Genomic DNA, 23,828 nt, shown 5'->3' with positions numbered 1-23,828 from the left:
GCTCTTTCTTTGCCTAAAAGAAAACCTATATCTGGCTACCTGCTTTGGTCAATAATGAACAGCAGGATATTTTCCTAACTCCTTCACAGAGAATCCCTGGATTATTTGTTTTCCCTGTACTCCTCATTACATTTGCTTTCCAATAAAGCCAAATATTCACAAGTTCTTCAGACCTCATCAGTAAAGTCTGTGGGAGTTTGCAATTTACCTTTTCATAGGAAAGATACTGTTGTGAGTTAAGCAGATGTTTGTGCATCACACTCATTAACATACTAAAAACACAGACGTACTATGGCATGCTCAGAAAGAATATTCCATTTGAGTTATGTAAGCCTGTCTTCATTCCAGTAAAATGATGTCTCAAAATGCAAAACAAGTTTTATTACATATCGTCTGTGTATTTTACCCAAATACATAAACTCATCCACTCCCACTGCAAGAGATATTGTGGTATTGGACCAGGCATATTTTGGAATTCTTTCCTTGACACAGGCTCACATTCATTATAGATTGTACCTATTTTAAGGTAAAACTCAGTGTTTCCTGTGTAGTTTGAAAACAGAAAGTCCTCACCTTCAAGGCAGTTCAGTGAGAAACTGGAACAGCAGCAGGCAACCTCTGCCAAGTACTGTAATTGCAGTGAATTAGCTAATAAAGACAAAGAACCCTCATCACAACACTGATGCCCTTTTGAACGTATCTTTCCAAAAAGGTAAACTGAGGAATTAGGATTATTCTTTTTTTTTAAGCATAATGAAATTAAGGAACCAAGCCAAACCAAGCCAGACAGTTTGTGGCATTTTTTGCCACAGAAGTTCCTCATGTCCCGCATTTGGGCTAACCACTAAGAAATCTTGTCATTAAACTTGTCTTTTAAAACGTGCATGTGGAAGTATTTACTCACATACAGTAATATAGTCTGGCATGAAATGGCAGAAATAAAAATACAAATAGAAGGGGAAATCTAGATAACTTCTATTTATGTTGTTTATTTTAATAAGACTAAAGAGAAACCATAAGGTTCTTTCATTTTTCTTAACTACAATGGAAGCATGACCAAATAAATTAACTACCTATATTTAAAGATCCACTTTTTGACATATTGAATATATCAGAGCAATATACACAGGCAGGCACCAGAGTTACCCTGGATTTTAATATTACTGCTGAAATAAATTACTTCATAAATTATGTTTGGCCTACATGTATTTGCAGTTTATCAAATGATACAAGGCAGCGACCATTAGAAGAATTACATACATTTTTCAAATACTGCAGAGAAGACACCCTGAATGGTGTACCTTAACATCCAGTCCTTGCAACTGTCCCTGACACTGAAATCAGGCCACAAATGAAGAGATGTTAGATCTCCTTAGTTTATGTCCTTATAATAGCTAAGATGACATCTATTCCATCTAACAGTTAAGATAACAGTATTTTGGCATTACTACTATTATTATTATTATTATTGTTTTCTTTCAAAGCAATTTTGCTAAACAGACATTATACAAAAAAATGTTACTCTGGCATTCAACAGAAAGTTCTGGAATAGGTGTGAATTTTAAACAACAATCATGGATCAAAGATATTTCTTATGGCAGGAAATTAAAAAAAACAGACTGTTCCTCTTTTCTGGAGTAGTGAGCTTACTGCCTTTGTTCAAGATTGATACTGTGAAAAAGAAAATTGTAAATAATCTCCATTTTTGGATTTTCAAAAAAGGTAAAAAGAATTTGTGTAGTTTTTTTCAAATACTTTTCTTTTCTTTGTTAAGCTCAGTAAATCTTGACCTGTTGCTGTATGAAAATACCTTTTTTTCATAGTGTCCACACTTTAGCACAGATCCTTCATGAGCTGAGCTACAGAAAGGGGCTTTTCTTGTTATCCCACTCTGAATACCCTCCTAGGATTCATCAATAAATTGCAGGAGCTTTGGCGAAAACTCCAAAATTAAAGATACAACTGTTTTTACAAGGCTGATTTTAGCATTCCTACTATCACAATTTTATGCACGATTGCCTATATGTGAAAAAAGGAGAATGTTATACCCAAATTCATTATAACCTGGTAGGTATGATATGGTATGTGACTTATAAATTAAACAGAATTTCTAAGCATACAGGTAGTGGTGCATGTGGCCTGTGGAAACTTCTGCAGCGTCCTAATTGTCCTGGCCCTACTCTTAGCTCAGGTATGGCTGCTTTTTAAAATCTACCCACAAGCTTCACACTGGGAAAATGTCATATAGACAGTCTTCCAAAGGGGAAGACCAGCATGATCTTACTCTTGGAGAAGTTCCAACTCAAATTTGCAAGACATCCCTTTGACTCTGTGTTGACACTGGCATAATTTGCAAATACAAGTAACAGTTTATACACAAGCATAGTCCCATGGGCAATGCTTTCCAAAAAAACCATAAAATGGAATTAAGAACAATTTTAAAAGAACTAAGTATCACATATCTGCAACAGAAAACACATTTTTTAAATTGCCTACCTACTTTTCAGTGAGTGTAATAATTCAGCTAGAATTTTACAATGAAAGCATACAGAACATGAAGTATATTTCAATTAGAAAAAAAAGTCCAGTTTGCAGAACTTGGGCAAACAGCGACCCCACTTCATTTCAGGAAAAAAAAAACAAAACAAAATGCTCAAGGTTATTATGTTCCTTCTTTAGTTTTCTTCTATGATTTAAAAATTGATCATAGCCATTTCCTATATGTTAAACTGTATTTCTCACCATGAATAATTCAACTTATGGAATATGCAAGGAATGCATTTAATTTTATTCCTCATATACATCATGTACAGAAAATCAGAACTAAAAATTTAAGGGGGTTTATTATTTTGAGCAAAATACTTCAGTTCTTTTTTCAGTTTGACACAACATGGTTATAGGATGAATCTCAATGGTCTTTTTCCAAATTGTTCCACCGTGACACTCAATCAACTGAAGCAGAAAGTTTAACCAAATTTAAATACGTGGAAAATGCATTCTACCCAGAGGGAGAGGACTATTAGCCCTTCCCCTTTCAAAGTAATGGGGGGTTTTCGTGGTCAAAAGTAGCCACGACTTCACTCTTACATTTCTGCTGAAAGATACCTTGGCCAAACAGGTTAAACTAAAACACTACACCCAAGTGCCTGTTTATGAAGCGCTCAAACAGGAGGCAGGAATCTGTTTTACAGCTAAACTCAGGCAATTAAGTTATGTATTTTTCCATGTAAGTAAAATTGATTCAATTACAGTAGAAACCACATAAGAGAATTCTTTTGGTGTATATAAAACTTTTAGCAGCATATGATGGGATTTGTCAATATTCTTGGAGGTGAAAGCACTTGATACTGCAGATCTTTAAAAATACCATTCCTTTTTGCAATGAATAAGAAGCATAGGATTTGTCATCATGATAATAATGAGATTCTGTCTAAAAGTAACAATCCCAAATAAATCACGGTATCAAAATTCAAAAATGTGGTTCCAACAACTGTGAAACATATCACAAAAACTACTTAAAGTGACTTCTGCAGTCTGCCTCAGAAGTGTTGTAGGAAACAACTATAACTGTTTACAAAGCTGATGATATTTCAAGAAAATCTAATTTAAAAAAAATTTAAACATACCAACTGACAGAAATGAATAACCAATCATAAACATTATCATTTTGAACAGAATGCTTCTTATGAAATACAAAATGTGTGCAAACCATTAGTTCTGCCTTCATTACAGCCAGCTTGGGAAAGAAATGCAGATTGCTTTAGAAAAAATATGTTCCCTATCATAAAATAAGCTAAATACTCACATCGTTTCACACTTACAGAAGATCTTCCTGCCAAGGATGAAGATGAAGATTATAATAAAGCTCCTTACAGGCATTATCTAACTTAGCCTAATCACATCCCTGCAAGGGATGTTAGCTGTTACGGTGTTCTCTGCACACATGGTCAAACAAGAACAAATATGTTTACACCTCAAGAGCTCGTGGTGAGGTGGTGACTTGCTAGGAATGCCACCCTGGAGTTCCAACTCCCTTAGTTTTGCTTTCCCAGCTGGGTAGTCCAACTCTTACACTGTGCAGAATCCATCCAAGTGCAGGAACATAAGAAGTATGAACCATCCCAGATGTTCTGAAAGTTCCATCAAGGCTTTCATTAATAAGAACTAATAATACAGATGGTGGCTAAGGAATGAATTAATGTAGCCCTGCTTTCCTTTCCCCTGTTGATCATTGGACTGTGAAAGTAAGACATCAGCTTTATTCTCGGTCTTTCCTTTTTGATTTATTCTGTTCCCTTATCACTTTATATCCACTTATTTTTCGTATTCTCTTAAAATATACAGATACTCTGGTTGCTATTTCTGAAGGTGTTTACAGACACTGGGAACATAAATCATAGTGGTAATCATCAAGCACTAGACATTTAAGCCTTTTCAGTTTCTCTAGCAATCTTCAACTTTCGAATGCCCTGATAAGCCACCACACAAATCTCTATTTTAAGCATGAATACACGATGCTTTCTAAACTTCCACATGTACACAGTGAATAGAAGGCAATTACCCAAGCCTTTTGTAAAACAAGGTGATATACCTTAAGGGACATATCCTGTTCTTTTATGTTTAAACCAAAGAAATTAGAGCATTTTCTGAAGTTTCCTTTTCACTAAAGTACACCTAAAGGAAAAACAAATGGTAACACAAAAAATACACAGAAGCCTTTGTGAGCCTTTACCAAAAACACATGGTGTTAGACTTCTGTAAGAAAGGAGAAGATAGACTAAGTGACTTGGGGAATAAAGACCCCACACTAAGAAATCAGATACGTACATTTATGTGCACTCATACCTAAATCACAGCTAGAGGAAGGAAAAATGGTCTGTGGAAAGACCAGATCTCAGGACAACTGGAGAGTCAAGATGCCCCTGCAAAACAGCTCTGAAAATCCCTGCAGATTTGTTACTGACTTGGACATCCTCCCAGGAATCTTTCTGGTAGAAATGATCCCCAAGAAAGTTTGTAAGTGATGCTGAGTGTTAAAAGTCCAGTTAAAAGCTTTTGACTGGATTCCGTCTAAGGTTCAACACTCAACTTTACAGTCTTTTGCCCTACCCTGTCACTGATCCTAAGTGCAAAGATTTTTTGTAGGGTCTGGACAAGGATGAATAACTACAGATGTTCTCCATACAGAATTAAATAAAACCATGTAGAAAGAGCCCTCTGTTTTCTACCAAAAATACATGCCTCCACAGCTAAACCTGAGCAAAAGCTGAAATGGAAACAGCTGACAATAAATCAGAGCTGGTCTCTCACTCAAGTAATATAAATAAGACAAGCATGACTTTCTGAGCCTTTAAAAGTACTTCTAAGCTGTAACATATTTTTGCTGCAATAATAAAAAGTAAGGCTGCCTAAATAATTGAATTCCAGTAGTTCCATGGTAATTTTGCTCTAAGAGGGATCTTCTCTTCCAAGTTCTTCTCCAAACTTCCGTAGCATACTGCTGACTTTTTATTCTCTCTATATACTAGACTGAAAGGATAACTTCCAGAACCTCATTTTAGCTCAGAGCAGTATTCTGCAACCATTAGCTTTTTAGCCATTTAGAATTATACTCCCTTTCAATTTTTCGGAACTCTATAGTGTTCTGCATTTAACACCCAAAGAGTTAAGCCTTCTGTATTAACCACCTAGTAGCACCACCTCAAAGTAGCACATTAAGGATCAAAAGTAATCAGTAGTATATCAGGTCAGCCATTTTAGTAATTTTCCCATTTAGTAATTTTACTTATTTCTTTGCCTCGTGGTTACTTTTGAGCGATATTTTAGCTATCTCCACCTCACACTTTTGGATTATGTGTCAATTTGGTCAGTGTGCTGCACATACCAAAGTGAAAGCATTTGTATCTGTGGTACCATATTTGAAATGCACATTAGAAAACACCTAATAATGTACACTCACACACCCCAATTTGCCTGTAAGGCTCAAACCTGTGCTCTGTGGTGTTCATGCCAATGTTACTGAAAAGTAAATATCAAAGCATCAAACACTTACGTGACTTAAGCAAAGTCACTTGGGAATTCTGTAACAAAATGGGACCAAACTTGACACTTTAGCATGCCATAAATCGAGTCTCTTCTGATGGGAGAGAATAAGTCCTTGCAAGGAGTTTGAGAGAGAAAGCGAGACGTCTTCTGTAGTTTCAATGCTTCTAGATAGTTGTTTATTAAGTCCTATCAGAGGAACTGAGCCACTAGCGTGACCCAGGTACAGCATAGAAGGAGGAAAAGTAGGAGTGAGAGCAATTATCAAGATTTATACAGCCTTTTAAAGATATTTTAACCAATAGTTACTAAAAACATACATTATTTTCATTTTCCTACCAATTATTCAGTAACACGACTAGGAACTGAGGAATTTTCTATCCAATCAATCCAAACCACTTTTACTGCAGAATATGGAGTAGTAGAAGAAGGAGAAGAAGGTCTAGAGAACAACAACAATCCTCCATTTTGGTATTTTTTACTCTTATCCATTTGCTATAAAGAGAAGTCTAAAACCTCTAAATTTTTCACCCTGTGACAATCTTACATAGTAGTCTATCACCTAATTCACACCACTGTATTTTCTAGTTCTTGTCTGACTGTTGGTAATTTTTTCCAAGGTTTGAAGCTAAAACAGTGTTGTTCAGGGGGGTAAGAACCCTTAAAAACAGGCAGAGAAATATTCTCGGCACTCTGGGTTCCTACACAAACTTAAACGGCCCATGGCATCCATGTTCTAGGGATAACACAGCACTGACAGGACACTCAGGCTTTTCTGGAGGGGCAGCTGGAAACAGTGGGATAGTCCACAGCATCTCACACAGCACCAGATACTTCTGGCTTGCATACTTGTGCATAAAGTGAGGAGCATACTTCTGTCTGAGAACCAGGATTGATTCCTACACTTCCTAAACCAACCTTGTTTTATTAAATAGGCAACACTTTTTCCAAAATTAAGACAATAAGATAGTCTTTTATAATTCACATAATGTTTGAAACTCAAGATTTCCTCATTTTCAATCATCTAGAAATGAAAGTGGACCAAGAAATAGCCTTTTCTGGTCACCACAGTATAAGAGGTTGCCTAGCCAAACTAAAGTGTTCAGAGACATATTTCTGGCAACAGAAAATTATCAATTATATCTCCTGGAACTTTATGTATTTCAAATACTTGTCTCCCTTCTGTTGAATTTCTAATAGATATTGCACAGCTTTGGCTCCGTGTCCAGAATCCTTGTGCCAAATTAGACTCTGAAAGAATCTCATGTTTAGCTGATAAAGATGATTATATAAACACACGTTCTTTGCTTGTTTTTCCATTTACACTTCTGTAATTCAGGCAAATCAAAACAAATCACAGAAACCAATGGCCAAATGAAAGTAAGAAATTACATATGTTTTAATTATTTGTGAAATCCTCTTCACTCAGCTCTGCTTAATGTAGGACCCATTGATCATACCACAGTAATGTCTGTATTTCAACCAGCTGAGCAGTTTAGGAACTATTTATAGCATGAGTTCCTATGAGAACCTCACTGTTCAACTGAGAGTTTCATGTATTTTTGGAGCATCCCCTCTGCATGAGCATGTTCAAGCTAGCCTTCTCAGAACAAGACAATTTTTGTTAATAAGCCCATGGAACCACTTTAACTGCCTTCTAATCCTTGGCTGTCCTTGTTTTATCAGCTACCACTGATAGGTCAATATCTGTCCTGATATAGCAGAGTTCGTTTTGGAAATTATCTTCTCAAGAGCTTTCTATTTATCTCAAATTCTCGCAGCAGCTATGCTTAAAACATCCTAGTGTGTTTATGTGATTTATATTCTCAGCTAGCTTCCTTAGTAAGACAAGTGCCAATTGTGTTGTATCTTCCATATTTACACTACAGTAATCCTATCTTAATTAACAATAAAATACATAAGCTAAATTGTGCACTCTTCACTATTATATTCACAGGATGCTTATGGCATTGCATCGTTACTGCACATGGGAAATAACTTGCAGGATTCCTGCCTACCAGTATAAAACTAGTTTTCAAGATTTAAGTGTGTAATAAATTAGAAAATATTTCTCATAAAGTAAATGTCTTCTGCAGCATAGCACTAATTCATTCTTAAAGAATAACATTTTCTCCTGTGAGGCAGGATGTATATTATTTAGAGGAAAACAAAAGAGAGGAGGAAGCAGCATATCTTTACCCTCCGCACGTCTTTGCCGAATGTTTCGCTGTAGCTGGTGCCCAGTATTTCAAACTGGACATAGGGGTTGGCTCCATCTTCTCTGAACTCCATTACACCAGTTAGCCCAGTTATATGGCCCTAAGGAAATAAGTTTCAGGCATTTTAGAACAGAAGAAGTTTGCCTTCATAAACACTCCTCCACATAAAATGTGTGCCAAATATGCTTTAGTCATGTTTACAGTGAACTTAAATGCGGCAATTACATGTTCTTCAGTAGCTCAAACCCAGCACCACACAAAAGACTAGCTTTTAAAGTTTTTTCAGAAAATTACTTCAGCACTAACACACCCAGTGTTTATGGCCATCAGGTCATTATTGTCCACAGAAACAGACCCTAAAGAAAAAGAGAAGGGCCTTAGGGGATGGTGAGACAACAGCCCTCCCAGTGTAACTGAGGGCAGCAGGCTCAGTTCTGGGCTTTAGTGCACAGGCAAAAGAAAGGGTCTGCCTGCTGTGCTCCCAAGAGAGGCAGGAAGTAGAGATAAAATTGCATCTCTGTGAAAGTATCACAGAGTTTGATTATGGCTTGTAGCAAAGAAGCTTGACGTGACACTGAAGTTTGAATTAATTTAGCAACAAAGGATGGCATCATTAGGACTTGTCAGAATGATCAAATTGCATCATTTTACTAGAGGAAAATGATTTCATCAATGCATATTTGGGAACAGGGGGTTTCTTCTGAACAATTGCAAAAGTTAGTATGGTAAAAAATCAGGGATTTTTCTACTGTTACTTTTGATCAAGTAACTTTTATACAAGAAGTTCCATGTGTCTGCAAAGCCACAGTTCTGTCCATATTTGAGTATTTCAGCATGGTGCAAGAGAGTGTAACTGTTAGTGACAGCTTAGCCAAATCAGATCCTTTCTGCTCTGCTCTGGGCTACAGTACACAAATGGATCCTTACCAATGATCAGCTAACTTACAAAGCTATCTCAGTGTAGAAAATGGAACCTAAGTCTTAAACCCTATCATTGGCTGCCCCCCACCCTGAGCTCCTTAAATTGTTTTCTTGCAAAAATTCATTAATCAATTCCCATGACTACTCCTAATCCTACTTCCTCCACAGAAGGCAGCTTTGAGAACAACAGAAGTGGAACACACACCACTGGACTCACACTGCACTGTGTGTAACTTGTTTATCATAAATCATTTGCTTGTGTAATAGCTGTAGATTGTCCCTGGTTGTTGTAGATCACCTGCTTGTAATAAATCAAAGAAAAGTTGAATAGAAGTGAAAACCCTCTTCAAATGCTCAAGTAGACATGAAGCAGCTCTTTCAATTGCTCACACATTGGTGGGTTGTCTTTTCTCACCTTCTTAATAGTCTCTAGCATGGATCTTCCCCCATTCCAAGGTTTGGTGGATTTCCTCATGCAGTTCAGACTTGCCATGCTGTGCCATTTCCTGTCCTCCAGTTTTCTGTGGAAAGCATTGGCCAGCATGAGCACACTGTCATACAGGTACAGGTTGGAAACCTGCAAACAATAATAAGAATAAGCCTCATTTTTTTATGTGAGCACCTTCCAAAGAAATTACAAAAACCAGCAAACAAACAGAACAAAAGAAGGCATAGGTAAGAACTAAAAGCTGGGTATGTTTGACACGTTCAACAGTCAAGGCATTTGAGACAAATGCCTGTGCTCCTAGGTCCCTCTGGCCAAGGGATTCTGGCACACTGGCACTGCCTGAGCATTACTGCAATGCAGTGCTGTAAAGAGAGATCACACTCCACATATAAACTCAAGCTACAGAGGGAGTACAGCTATCTGTCAGTGAAAGACAAGGGTTGCTACTTTGTCAGTCCTTTCAGCAAGGAGGGGAAGATAGAATGGACTTAGGTTCTTGGGGGATTTTATTCATTTGAGCAGTTGGTAATTTCTGGCACAGCAAAATCTAATACGCAACTGTTTAAGAACAGAGGGAGCAGAAATGACAGTATTATTTTGGTCTTAACATCTCTCCACCAAATATACAGGACACTGGTTACATGCTGCTTTCTCTGGAGCTATTGATTTTAGCCTCCTTATTCTTCAATTAACATGAGAGATACAGAAATAAACAATTGATGACAAAGACTCCAGTAAGAACAGAACACCACACTAGTAATGTTGAGCTATGTATTAATTTTTCAAACCAAGACATGTCCAGCAATACATGATCAGAACTTTGACAGGCAGTGGTATCCACCTCAAATGGTAAAACTTTAGCAGTGGAAGTTGGCTGAGACAAGTGATCTAAAAAAATAGACACTCTTCGCCTGTTTCCACAGTTCACGTGCACTCTTCATCAAACCTATGCACAGGGGGTTTGATTTAGTCTTTACTGAACTCAAATCTTCACTTTACATCATTGTCCAGATACATATTTTTCTATTATTAGTAGTAGTAATAATAATTTGTCTTTATCTCCTGATTTTTCTAATACACCTTAGAAAGTAACGCCGAGACCAGGAAAGGAATACAGGTGGAAGTTAATGCAGCTGCATGCTTCCTACAAATGTGACTCTAGGTGTCCCAATAAAAGCATCACTCTTTGAAAGCTTAAACATATATTACTGTTGAATCATTGGCTGGAAGTAAACTTCTGATGTCTGTAAGATGCTAATCTTCAGAAACAAAATGTTTCATGTTCCATGATCTAGAGTTTGACATAAATTGAGAATATAGGCACTTTGAAAAATCTTCTAGTATAAGTAAATCTGAACAAAAGATATATAAGCAAAAATTAATTTTGAAAGAATCAAAATACAAAGAAAAAAAGATGTTGCAAAATACACACTTTTTAAAGTGACTAAACATAAAAACGGATCTTAACACGAAAACAGTGCAAAACCTAGAAGATACTATCAGGGAGAATCTCTCCCATCTGGCATTGCCATCTTTTTCTCCTTCTTTTCGTTCCAGCCTTGCTGAACAAGCACTCCACATTGCCTGTATTTGCTATTTTATCCGGTTAAACATTTTCCTTTTACAATGGTTTCCAAAGTAGCTATATGGCATACTTCCTCTCGTTTTAAGAAAAGTAGTCGAAGAGTTAATAAGAGTCCCAGCAACCAAGTTTCTTCAGCTCAATTGCATTTGTTTCCCTATTCTGCAGATATTTCCAAACAGCTTTCAAATAAAGCAACCAAGCGGATCCTTATTATTCACAAGGGCACTTTTCTTCTGGGTTAAACAACTCTTCATAGAAAAAAATCAAACCAAACCTCAGATCCCACAAGATCCAAAGATCCACCCCAAACCACACAGCACAAAATCCACTTTCTTAGAAATAGGTTCTACATACATAAGGAAAAATTCCATTTCTTCTAAGCCTTTGTGGTCCTCTTTGTTCCCAACTGAATTTGTTTTTACACACTCACATTTAACTAACAATTCAGTGGCTGTTGCCTTGGAACTCCCACAGACCAGAAATGCTTTGTGTTTTCTCTGTTTGGCACTGCTCTTTTGCAGTTCTGGAGAACTGCAGCCTCATTCCCAAAAACAGTGCTTGGTTTGGTAGCAGAGAGCTCTACGGCAAAATATAAGATGCACTTGGATACACTGTTTTCTGCTTTTCATGTGCTTGGAGAAGACGCCACAGTTGTGCACATATGACTGACCAAGAGCTTGGGAGAATTGCACTGAGGATCTTCGCCTGCCTGACCTTGCACCCGACTCAAATTACCTCCCTCTGCAGAGCAAAACAATCCTGTGTTTGCCAACCTAATCCTCATAGTTCAGTTAGATTTATAGTGGACTTTGCATCACTATTGTTCCATTAATTTCTTTTGAAAGAATGATAGAGACAGCAAGACAGGGTCTGCACAAGAGGAGTCTCTCACTACATTTGTCCTTATTCTACATCTGGAGATTCATACCTCAGCAGAAGAAAATGTTGCAGAGAATGCAGCAAGTTACTTTTTGCCATGGAAAGAATATTCTGCATTCTGTTGTACACACTCATCCATTGGTATTTTGCCACTCTGGTTCTCTTCTGCTGAAAGCCTCATCTCAAACATGAGTAAATGGTGGGTTTTAATCAGCAAAATTCCTTCCTTCATATAATCATACTCTATTTACTCCAGTAAAAATGACATGCATGCATAACTACATTTTACTCATTACTCACTGAAGAGTCAATATCCTATGGAAGAGTAAGTTGCATCTTATTCACACAATCAACACTTCTATTTTAGAACAGAAAATATGCAATCTAGGAAAAAAAACAGCATCAAAATTTCCACAACTAAGGTTGGATCTGTAATACTAAGAACAAAAAATTAAGACACAAATATTCTAGTCTGATCTCACAGTAGATTCAGGGCTATAATAATTTCTTTTATTACATTTAAGTATAGCAAAATCTCTGCATATGTCCTGGATCATATTTGCAACATGAATTTGCTGTAACCTCCAGAATAGCGATGCTGTGAAAAGAAAACTGAATTAGCAGACATGACCTGTATGCACTCGTTACTGCACCTGCACACATATTTTAATTTTCAATGAACTGTCAAATTCCCTGGGAGTATGGACATGACCACTGAAAGGGAATTTTTGAGATACCCAAGGGTTCAGCTGTACTCTGATTCCACCAGTACTGTCAGAGGCATGAGAAAACAGTGAATTTAAAATACTCGTCTTCAGGTAGCTTTCAGAATTGGTACCAAAGCAAGAGAGAAGAAAAACAAGGCAACATACTCGGCTACTTTGGGTTTTCAAAGCGCTGGAGCATTTTTTATTTCCCTTATTTGGATATTCACAGGGGAACAGAGGATAGAAGGACATACATCTACCTGAAGAGATTCCCCTTAATAGAATAAAAATTCCTAGACTATAACAAAGTATTTCGTTACAGTCATGTTTGGAGGAAGTGACATTAATTTTTAGTTCTTCTTTCACTCCACTGCTGACAGTGTAAGAGCTGGAGGTACTGAAATGGTTTTTGATCTATCTGCCAAAAGAATGATGGTGACTGCTTCACCAATATGTTAAAGAATATACCCTGTAAGTGAATAATTTTAGGCATGTTCTGGTTTACCTTCTGGAAATTATTCCAGACTTTATGAAGCTCTTTTTTGCACTGGAGACATAAATCCACCATACACTAGTAGAGCACAGCAGAAATTTTCAAGAATGGAAATCTGTCACAGTATTAAATGTCATTTCATAGAAGTTTCTATGTGAATTTCATGAGATTTTCCGGAATGATTTTACTTTTAAAGTTATATATGAAGAAAGGTTTTAGCTCCTTCACAGGGACTAATCATAGACAAGTGCTCTTCTAAGAAGGCCAGCAAGCCACAAAGACTGACCCCAACTCCTGAGCAGCCAGCAGAGCCAGGAGTCCTGCCAGAGAATGCTGAAGAGATCAGCTGGAAGGCAAGCTGACGCTGAGATGCCACTACTTCAAAAACTCGTTCCCAAGCTGGGCATCTGTACCCTGCTGCTGCCAAAACCGCTCAGTGAGTGGCCACAGCAGTCAGCTCCAAGGATGAAGCAGATGGAAGAGGAGTTCAGACCAAGTGCAGCCTGCCAGAAATGCCTGCTGCCTGAGAAGGGAGATCATGGTGACTGCTATGCACACCCCAGCATGCCCTAAAACTGTGTGGCAACTTTCAAAGTTCAAGTACTGCCAGGTGCAGTTACACACTTGTCTCTAACGAGAGTGCATCTTATCAGGAGCAGCAAAGATCAGTGGTTTATTTATGGTATAATGGTGTGCTAACAAGGACATTGTTAGAGTGGAGAGACTGAAGAAAATTTGACCCGTTTCATTTTCTTAAATATGTTTCAAAGAATGGCAGAATGTCTTGGGTTGGAAGGGACTTTTAAGATCATCTAATTCCAACCCCCCTGCTGTGGGCAGGGATGCCATTTGCTAGACCAGGTTGCTCAAAGCCCCATTCATCCTGGCCTTGGACACTACCAGGGATGGGGCATTCACAGCTTGTGACTGGAGCACTTGCCAGTGAAGACTGAGGCAAATAAATCATTGAATACCTCAGCCTTCTCCTTATCCTGAGTAACCAAATCTCCTATTTCCATTCAGAGAGGGCTCATATTTTCCCTCATTTCCTTTTTATCACCAACTGTACATATAAAAGATTTTGGGTTTTCCCTTGACATTCATAGCCAGACTTAATTCTATCAGGGCTTTAGTTTTCCAAACCTGATCCCTGGCTGCTCAGACAATCTCTGTATTTCTCACCAGCTTCCTGACCCAGGTTCCAGCCTCTGTAAACTTCCTTTTAGTGTTTGAGTTTGTCCAGGAACTACTTTTCATCCACGCAGGCCTCCTGGCATTTTTGACTGATTTTCTCTTCCTTCTAGATCCTCCTCAGACCACTCCTGGCTGTATCACTGGTGGCCACATGGATCAACAGCAACACGTAATGGTCAGTGGACTGTATGAGGCCTGGTAGTCTCTCGGTCACATCACTGGTACAATGTCAAATCAACAAACAGATGCCTCCATGTCTCTCAGAAGAAAGTCACCTGCTACTCTCACCTGTTGCCTTTCCTTAGCTGAGCCAGTTGTTACACATGGAGCAGATGGGGCCACCTTACTCAGCTCCAGCCCCTCCCCTGATGTGAAAGGTCTTTTCAGCCTGCAGAATGGTGAAGTGGCTCTGCAAGGGCACCTCAGACTCTGGGGAAAGTCTCTTGCTGTTGCAAGCTTTCACTCTCCTCATCACCGGCCCCCCTCCCTCCCTTCTGGGTGTGCCAGCGGGAAAGTTTGGGTCTGTTTGGCTGTGGTTCCACTGCAGACTGCGCTTGGAGCCTGTGCTCTCCAACCCATTCCCAGCCTCCCTGATGTTCCTCCCCATTTCCATCATCTCCTGCAGCTCAGCCAGGTGTGTCTGTAGGTTCTGTGCCTAGGCACAGCTTTCACAGGCAGGTCCCTGCACCAGGAGTAGGGCCTGGCATTCCTGGAGACTGATGCCTGCACTGCAGCCTCCCCCTGCAGCAGCCCCAGCTGGGTGGAGGCACACAGGTGCCACACCACATCCCTGTCACCACTGCCCCCAGGGCTGCCTTGGGAGGCTGGGGGCTGGATGCTGTTCCTCCTGGCCCTGCCCACACCTGTCAGCCTCTCTCGTGGGCAGAGCCCACTGTGAGACTGTGCACCAGTGACTATGTTATAAATACATAAATACACAATGAGCTGCTCAGGAAGAGTGAAATCACAGCCAACAGTCTGGCATTCATGGGAAAAACAGTCAGAAAACAAACGTGCACATTAAAGACTCAAATGTCAGCTTCAAACTTACAAGGGGCTATTTATTTATTTATTATCGCTGAGGCAAATGAAATAAAACTACTAAAATTACTAATACCACCAAAAAACAGGCCTCAATTGTATATTTATTCTAGCCTTCTGACAGTAAGGAATCTAACTGGTGTATTATTTAGTGTTTTGTCCACTCTAGTTTTAAGGATCTCGATGAGCTTTCCAAAGATTTCTTTGCATGACTGCGCTCTCAGGATCTCTTTTTAATTGATAAGCAGCTCTTCTTTCCTTTTTAATTTTCTCCTGTTTTTACATAGTTACTGTCTTGGGGTGACTTTATGATGTGTATCCCCTATCTATGCCCAGACATGATTCCTCCTGTGCCTTTCTGTGTCTTTAAGCTGGGTCCAAGAGAAATGAAGAACAAAAAAACGGAGTGGTTTTGTGTTCAAGGACACAGATGTACACTCTCCTGTGTTCCTGGCTGCTACAGAGCAGAGGAAAGCACCTTCCTACTTTTCCCAGCTCTTGGCTCCTTTTCTCAGAAGAGAGAGACGGAGAGTTAACTGTCTTTGTTTCCCTGGGACTTTGGCTTCTTCTTCTTCTCTTCTGGAACTGTTCAGAACACCAGAACATCAGAACCTCACTGGGAGACCTTACACCAGCCCGGAGGGGGCGCCCTCCATGCCAAACTCCAGCTCCAAAGGGGAGAGAGAGAGAATACAGCCACAGAAAGGACTAAAATCTTACCAGGTTTTTCTCCACAGCGAGAGGTTTTATTATTTAGCATTATTCTTCCCTTCCCCCCCCGCCCCGTGCCTGTGTGCACTGTGTTTGTTAAATAAATAGGGTTTTTTTTCCTCTCACTTTCCTCCAAGGAAATTTTTTTTTTCCCAAACCTGGTGGAGGAGGGGTGGCTGTAACCTGCCTTCTATCAGAGGACGTTCATTTCAGATATTCCTCCGAATTTGCCTCAAACCAGGACTGCTACACATATCACAACACTCTTCCCTTCCTACAGGTTCTATTCTGTGAATGCGCACCGTCCTTCAGTTATTTATTATGGGCATTTAACATCATTATGAGTGTTTTCTTTGCCAGTATGTTTTGTAACAACATGTCAACAATAATACAAGGCCTGGATTACCCTGTAATGCTTAAGTTTGTTAGCTGGAGGCATTGGCTTCACTCACTAAACATCTCAGGAATTTGGCACAGCTAACACTAACTATCCAAGGAAAGTCTAGTAGGAATGCCTTGATAGAGAAAACTCAACTCAACTAAGAGTAAAACAGAAGGACAAGAGGCAATGCTGGAATTGCAAAACAGCATACAAGATCATAATTTTATCCTACCTCATTTATAAATAAATATAGGTACAAATTAGGTTTCAGAGGCAATAACAAATGAAAAATGGAGATACTGATGCTTTCTTATCGCCACTGTTGTCTGCTTCCTGATTGAGCACTGAACAAAAATTCAGTGAAATAATTATGCAAACAGAGAAACCCAGCAGTCAAAAGAGGCAGAGAGGAAAAGATGACTGCAGAGCCTACCTGGGGTTTTAGCCTCCAGCATGGTCCCCCACAGCCACGGGACACCCGCAGTGCTTTGGGGTTTTTAATGAGTTCTTCTGCTAACACACCTTGTAGAAAACACACGTCATTGGGCTTCAGGGAGAGATTTGTGCTGTGCAATGGGCAGTAAAGTCAGTTCAAGGATACTTTACATTCACGTTGTACTCAGAAACAATTTTACTGTGACCGAACATCTGGCCAAAAATCCAAATTAAACTTTGCTAAAGAGACAAGCAAATATAGGTTTGCATTGAAAGAAAAGGAAAAATGTGGCTCACCAATCCTTTATGGGAGAAAGTGAATGCTTTAATAGGGTTTAATCAATATTTACTGCCCCTCAGTAGCACTTTACAGTTGTGTAATAACAGCAGTGTTAACAAGTCAAGTGAGAATAAGGCCATTTAGTTGGACAAAACTGCAGGATCAGGCCCTTAAGTTTAGGCAGTCAAACACATGCTAAAAAAATAACTTCACTTACAGTAGTTAAATTGCAGTGACTCCTGAACAGAAGATAGATCAGAAATAAAACCCCAGCTTTGTAGGAGCAACTGCTAAGAGATGCCTACACAGATGTCTGATGGACATATCGCTGAAGAATGGAATTTTTACTCAAGGAGATCATCAGCTCTTTCAATGAATATCCTCCCACACTTCTCAAGATCTCCTCAAATACGTCAAAGCAATGCCTGGAGTAGTTCTTCAGTAGAGAGGCTGGACTCTCAATCAGGAACAACCTCATTAATTTTGTGACACAGTATGTTGGGGTTTTCTTTTTGCCTTTTCAATCCTATTATCTATTCTGGACCATGCTGAACAATTTCAGATACACTGTGTCCCTGTAATATATTTTAATATCTTTAGAATCTAACATGGATTGAACTCATCAAATACATAAATGGTAAGCAAGGGCAAAAACAAGTTAATGGGAATTACATTTCTAAAGAGAATTATTTCTTAGAAAAATGTAAACAGAAAAAGATCTGATTTTGAATGTATGAATGCATCGTGACTAACCTGATGAAAGAAAAAAATACCTTCATTGAAAATCAAGTTTGTAGAGTGCCATCAAAACGAATACTTAAAGAGAAATACTTTGGAAAGAAGCAAGTTATACAGTAAAATTTCTTCAAATTGAGTCTGTAAGAACATTTGTGAAATAATCTACAGTTTAATAGCAATTATACCATTGTATACCATTCAAATGCCATGTGGGGATACATACTAGGTCTAGCTAGGACTAACTAGATTTAACTATAAATCCTGAAGTGCTTCAGTGCTTTCTCTCCAGATGAGTCAACACTGACAACACTGATGGCCCAAACCACAGGATACCAACAGTCAGTGGAAGAAAGCAAGTTCTAAACTGTGTCTTTTCCATTTACCAGAAGTAAATGAGATGGACACAAAAAATCCTACCTGAAGAATAAGAGAGCAATGCAGTCCTCTGAAGTCAAATAAAATGGTCAAGACAGGAAACTTTATAAAGCTTTTTCTCCACTTGAAGCAGAAACCCAATTGAGTATATTATATGTGCGAGAAATAAGGGCATGAGCAAAATTTTGACAAGTGGGTTGATGGAATAAGATTGGATTTCCACAAAGCATTCAGAACAGATGAGTTTTTGGATGAGCTTGCAGAACAGCCTGATCTTTAAAAGGCTTGTCAGAATGCCAAACCGGGATGATCACCCACTGAAAAACAACTTTCCAGGATATGGTACTAAAGACACAGAGAACAAAATCATTCCAAAAAGATTTTCATTAATTTAGCCAGAACAAAGTTAATAATCCATGACGTAAATGTTTCTTTTTTCACTAGCTTGTTAAAAACGCTAAATTCTCCCCTAGAAAAATACTACAGCTAGAGGTTGACAGAGATTAGCTTATTCTTCTTCAAAGTCATTAAATAAATAATTAACCAACAATAGCTGGTAAGTTACCTTGACAACAAACAATTATTAATATGAGACCGCCCAAGGGAGAATGAGGCAGGGATTTCCAAACTGTGGTGTTAATCAAAGTACTTCAAAGCAACACAAAGACTCGGTGCTGGCAGGCAGGGCACTGCCTCTGGTGGATTCATGCAGCCTGATACAGAGCTTGGAGCTCCTGCAGCCTCTGGCAACGGGGGTAATTCAGTGATGTACTTCTGTACAACAAAAGGTCACCACTATTTTTTTTAAGCAAGAAAAAGGAAACAGAAAATTGCAAGTACCTGAATTACAGGACCATTAATAACACGTCAGTCACACTCGGAAATTAATATGAGCCGTAAGTCCACAAGGTGTTACATAAGGTATACTGGCAAAACCTATAAAACATAAATGAAGCTATACACTTCAGGTATAACTGCTGTCTTGGGTTTTGAGACAAAACTTCAGGAGGAAAAACTCCGGATTGAGTGTCTCCTCCAAAGGGATAATGGCCTCCCTTTTTCCTCCACCAGTAAGACAAGTAGGTCACAGCAAGTGAGAGTGGAAAAAAACCAAACTGTTTATTAACACCAAACAAAACAGGGTAGAACAGGAGGAAAAAATCCTCAAAATACAGCAAATTCCCAGAGAGGGAACAGACACGCGGGCTCGGACCAGCCGGGGCCATCCCGCGGGCCCGCTGGGGCCGCCCCTGCAGGCTCCCCGGACCGGCGAGGAGGGAAGGGAGGCAGTGAGGCAAGGGGAAGGAAGGGGAAAAAAGAACAAGAAGAAAACCAACAGAACCTTTTCCCAGCTGGCTGGAACACAAAGGAATCCCAGAAAAGCAGCACAGCGCTCCCGGGCACTCCCTGCCGAGCCCCGGAGCCCCCGAGCCGCTGGGCTGAGCCGTTCAAAGGCCCCGCGCCCGGCCCTGGCTCCGCCCGGCCCCGGGCCCAGCTTAAAGGCACAGCGGCCTTGGGCACGGAGCGGACGGGTAAGGAATAAAGCGGCTTCATAACGTCACCCCAGGACACCTGTGCACGAGAAAAGCACCCTGCATCCAATCTATAGACACACTGGGGGCGGCTAATTCAGAGAGCTCTCACGTGTGCCCTTTGTCTTTCATGCCAATGCAACTGGACATGAAAGTTATGGAATCAGCTGCCAAAAGGTGAACATTTTACTTCTGCGCTTCTTTGTCTCTCTCTCTTAAGTTCATAGAGAAGGCACTAATGGGCTAAGCAGAACATTACCATACCATTCTCTCAAAGACAGTTTCTAAGGTGGTATCATATTTCTGGAAGATAGAAGCTGAGAATGTTTTGCTTCCCAAAATCCACATTTGGGAATCATCAGGAAGAGGGTCCTTATCTAAGGGTCCTTATCAATGAAATTTAGTAATAGGACATGAGGCTGTTGGTGCTAGCAGACCAGTTACAGTTTTAGCAAATTAGAACTTGCTCAGAGGCCTGTCAGAGCCCTTCAGATGAGCCTCTGAATTAGATTATGCACAGACGAGCACAGGCAGCAATACTCAAAATCCCACTGTAATGGAAGATTATTCCCCAATGAGTGATTTGTTGGTGCAGCACAGATAATTTTTCATCATACTGGAAATTGCTTTGATCCTCTGAAATGAGCGGCCTTTGTTCTCATTACAGCATACCTCAGAGTTACTAACAAAGATCAAAAGTGTCTTTTCTTTCTGAGCCAAGACAGGCATAGATTTTCCCCTGTCCAGAAAGAATACAGCCACATTCAGAACTACAGGGGGTGTGATTGGCATTTCCCAAACTTTGCCATGGCTAGGGCAGAACCTGAGCCAGCAGAGCTTCTCTTCAAGGAGGAACTCTTCATATCTGTCCCTTAAAGGATTTCAATTTCAGCAGCTACAACTTTTTAGTAGAGTGCAAATAAGTAAAATTAACACCCCTATCCCCCTGGGACATCTTAACCCACCTCCATTCCTGACCATCTCCCTGCCTCTCCCCTGGGCTTCTATAAGCCTCACACCTTGTTCTTGAGAAACTCTTCCAAGCCAGGACTTGAGTTCCCTCTTGCAGGAGCCCTGACCCCACACCACCCTCCTGACCAGGCTGTGGCAGCCCAGGCTGGTGACAGCCCCTCCCCAAGCCCTAACCAAGCCCCTTCTCGATCACTCCACCACACACACCCACACTGGACAACCCACAGGCTCAACCACTGTGTCCTCACTCAACCCATTTCAGTTTAAGACTAAGTTTGCAATTAGAAGATATCAAGCAAGTTTATATTCTAAGTCCCACTAAAGTTTACAGCTATATCCAACACCTTCAACAGTGATACAAAATGAGATTTTTAACTGTGTCTAAAGTAAACCAAAACACACAAGGCCCATTGAAAGTCCAAGGCCTGTGTTTCTAAATTATTGCACTATCACTGGAAGTAGCACCTATTAAATAATATTTAAATTACTGCAAGAAAAATTCTGGTATCTGGGATAAATTGCCAAGAAATGTCAAGATGGTGCTAACACCAGAGTCAAATGTGTTATCAAACCCCGACACTTGAACTAGCAGTGCATATTTCACACGCTCAGACAATTATCTGCTGCTGGAAACTTCTGAAACTGTTGAAAAGGGACAGACTGAATACATCAGCTTGATTCAGTCCATTACCTAAATATGAAATGCTCTACAGCCCAATACCTATCAGAGTTCTGTTATCCTTCCAGATTAACTCTTTCACAACAGAGGTCTAATAAGCATAAATACAGTAAGCAAGCAGTAATACCACAGGACTATGATGGCACAATATTTTTCAAATATAGAAGGATTCTTAAGACAATGAAATATGCAAAATCAGCTCTGGGTTAGTGTAACCACTTCATGGACGTAACATCACAACTAAAGCACTCAGTCCTGGGAAATAAAATAAATTGATAAACTCAAGGAAAGCTGACCAAAGGTTACATCCTCAGATTTATCTGTACTCATTTGATTCCCCCTCTGAGTTAATACAGCTGAAGAAAACTGTCCCATGGCAAAGTCCTAAGATGGGATTTTTTCTGCTGTGCACAGCTACTGACCTGCAGCATCTGAAGATAGCCTTCCTGTGGATCACACAGCAGGGATGAGATACGGTGGTTGTTCCTCATGCACCTCTGGTTGTTGTCCCTTGAGAGAGGGAAGATTTGCCGGATAACTGTCATCCTCCCCAGAGCACTGTGCACCAACTCTAATATTTCATTATCAGTGATTTCCTGTGAACGGAGACACAGCCATTTAAAAACATATATTTGTCCAGACAATTTATGTTTTTCTTTCATTATTGGTTAAATGTTTCTAAAAAGACAATAGGAGAAAAATATTACAGATGCACATGCTTAGTCTAGGCCAAATGTTATTTTATGTTTAATAACAAAAATGCTATTTTTTTATACATCATATGAAACCAAAGAACACAGCCTAGCACAGTACCATCTATCTTGGCAATACTACAATTTTGCAGATATAGTTCCTCGAAGGAAAGCACCAAAATGGTCTCAATAAATTTCTTAAAAAAAAAATAAAAAAGAGCCTTGAAATGAAATTTATATAGAAAGAATTTTTGTTTGACAGACTAGAACCTCACTATATCCTCAGGACAAAATAACAATTGAAAAACATAACAGTCTTCAGGAAATATGGCTCTTTCACCTGTGAACAATGGTACAAGAAAGCACTTTTCCTGTTAGTACAATAGATCATTTCTGCAGACTAATTCTGATAATGACTCAAGGAAGTCTTTTGAGCTTGTCTGTATTAGAAAATAAAAAATAGGAGAAACTTTATGGAGGGGTTTGACACATTTAAGAACATCAGTTTCTGCACACAGAATAATTTGGGATAAGATATAAGGAGACCTCAAGGACAGGCTGCTTTTCTTTCCAGGCTTCACACTTTCTAAAGCGCCCCTTCAGACACCCCAACCCTCTAATCCATCCTGGGGCAGAGCCTGCATCTACTGCTCTTACAGGGAGACTGAAGCCAGCTCAACTCCATGCTTTACACATTTTGTATTTAAAGAAACACACAAAACAAAAACCCCTTTTTTTACCCCAGTTTGAAAATCAGAGGCTCAGCTGATCCTGAAATCCTAGCCAAGGTGCAGCTTGTGATGTTTTTTGTCCTGGCAGGAGTTCACTGTGAGGAAAGGCAGGCACTGCTGCTGCACTCACCCCCCAGGCAGCTACTGTCCATCCCAGCCCCTCATCAGGGCCACCAGCAGCATCTGCAAGTCACATCAGCCTGTCCCCAGCACAGCTGGACTGCCCTGGCTGCACAGCTGGGCCAGCCCAGTGTCCAGCCTGCACAGGGCTTTCTCAGCCCCTTGCAGTTCAGGGGGCTGAAAATTACTCATGTTGCTGCAATTACTTGGTCAACAGGGCCCATACCTTGTGTCATCAGCAGAAGTGAACTTGGCCCTGGACATCTAACATTCAAGAAAAAAAAAAAATTTGTTTTCTTGCTATTTTCTCTGTCAAGCTGTGAGTGAAATGACCATGGGGTTATAATAATTACTTGTTATGGTTGACTAGTACTGTACCTTGGCTCAATTTAGAGTTTCTTTGCCAATTTCCCATCTTTTTTTAGGAAGGTGAATTTTTAACTTTGCAGAAGGTGAAATTCATTGCATTAATGACAGACCAACTGGTGTGGCATGAAAACAGTAAATCAGAAAACAAATATATTCTTATAGAAGGCAAAGATTTTGAGGCTTAATAGAAAATGCAGCACCACCTGCAGCCTTGCAAGGAGACAGTGTAGCAGACCCCCAAGCTCTACAGACCCCTCCAGATTTCTCCTCTGTGGAGCTGAGG

The 23,828-nt window shown here is 39.7% G+C and overlaps 1 protein-coding gene across 1 annotated transcript in view; it reads right to left on the bottom strand.

Annotated features, from left to right (window-relative positions):
• Window positions 1-23,828, bottom strand: part of GRID1 (glutamate ionotropic receptor delta type subunit 1) — a 499,007-nt gene that overhangs the window by 87,098 nt on the left and 388,081 nt on the right. The window contains 3 exon segments of the mRNA XM_048310905.1: window positions 8,242-8,361; window positions 9,598-9,759; window positions 22,056-22,229. Of these exon segments, the coding sequence (XP_048166862.1) occupies window positions 8,242-8,361; window positions 9,598-9,759; window positions 22,056-22,229 (456 nt within the window).

The sequence above is a fragment of the Corvus hawaiiensis genome, chromosome 8, assembly GCF_020740725.1.
Source record: "Corvus hawaiiensis isolate bCorHaw1 chromosome 8, bCorHaw1.pri.cur, whole genome shotgun sequence".
NCBI classification, from domain to species: Eukaryota; Metazoa; Chordata; class Aves; order Passeriformes; family Corvidae; genus Corvus; species Corvus hawaiiensis.
The sequence above is the reverse complement of the archived record's forward strand: the minus strand, read 5'-3'. Positions and strand labels throughout refer to the sequence as shown.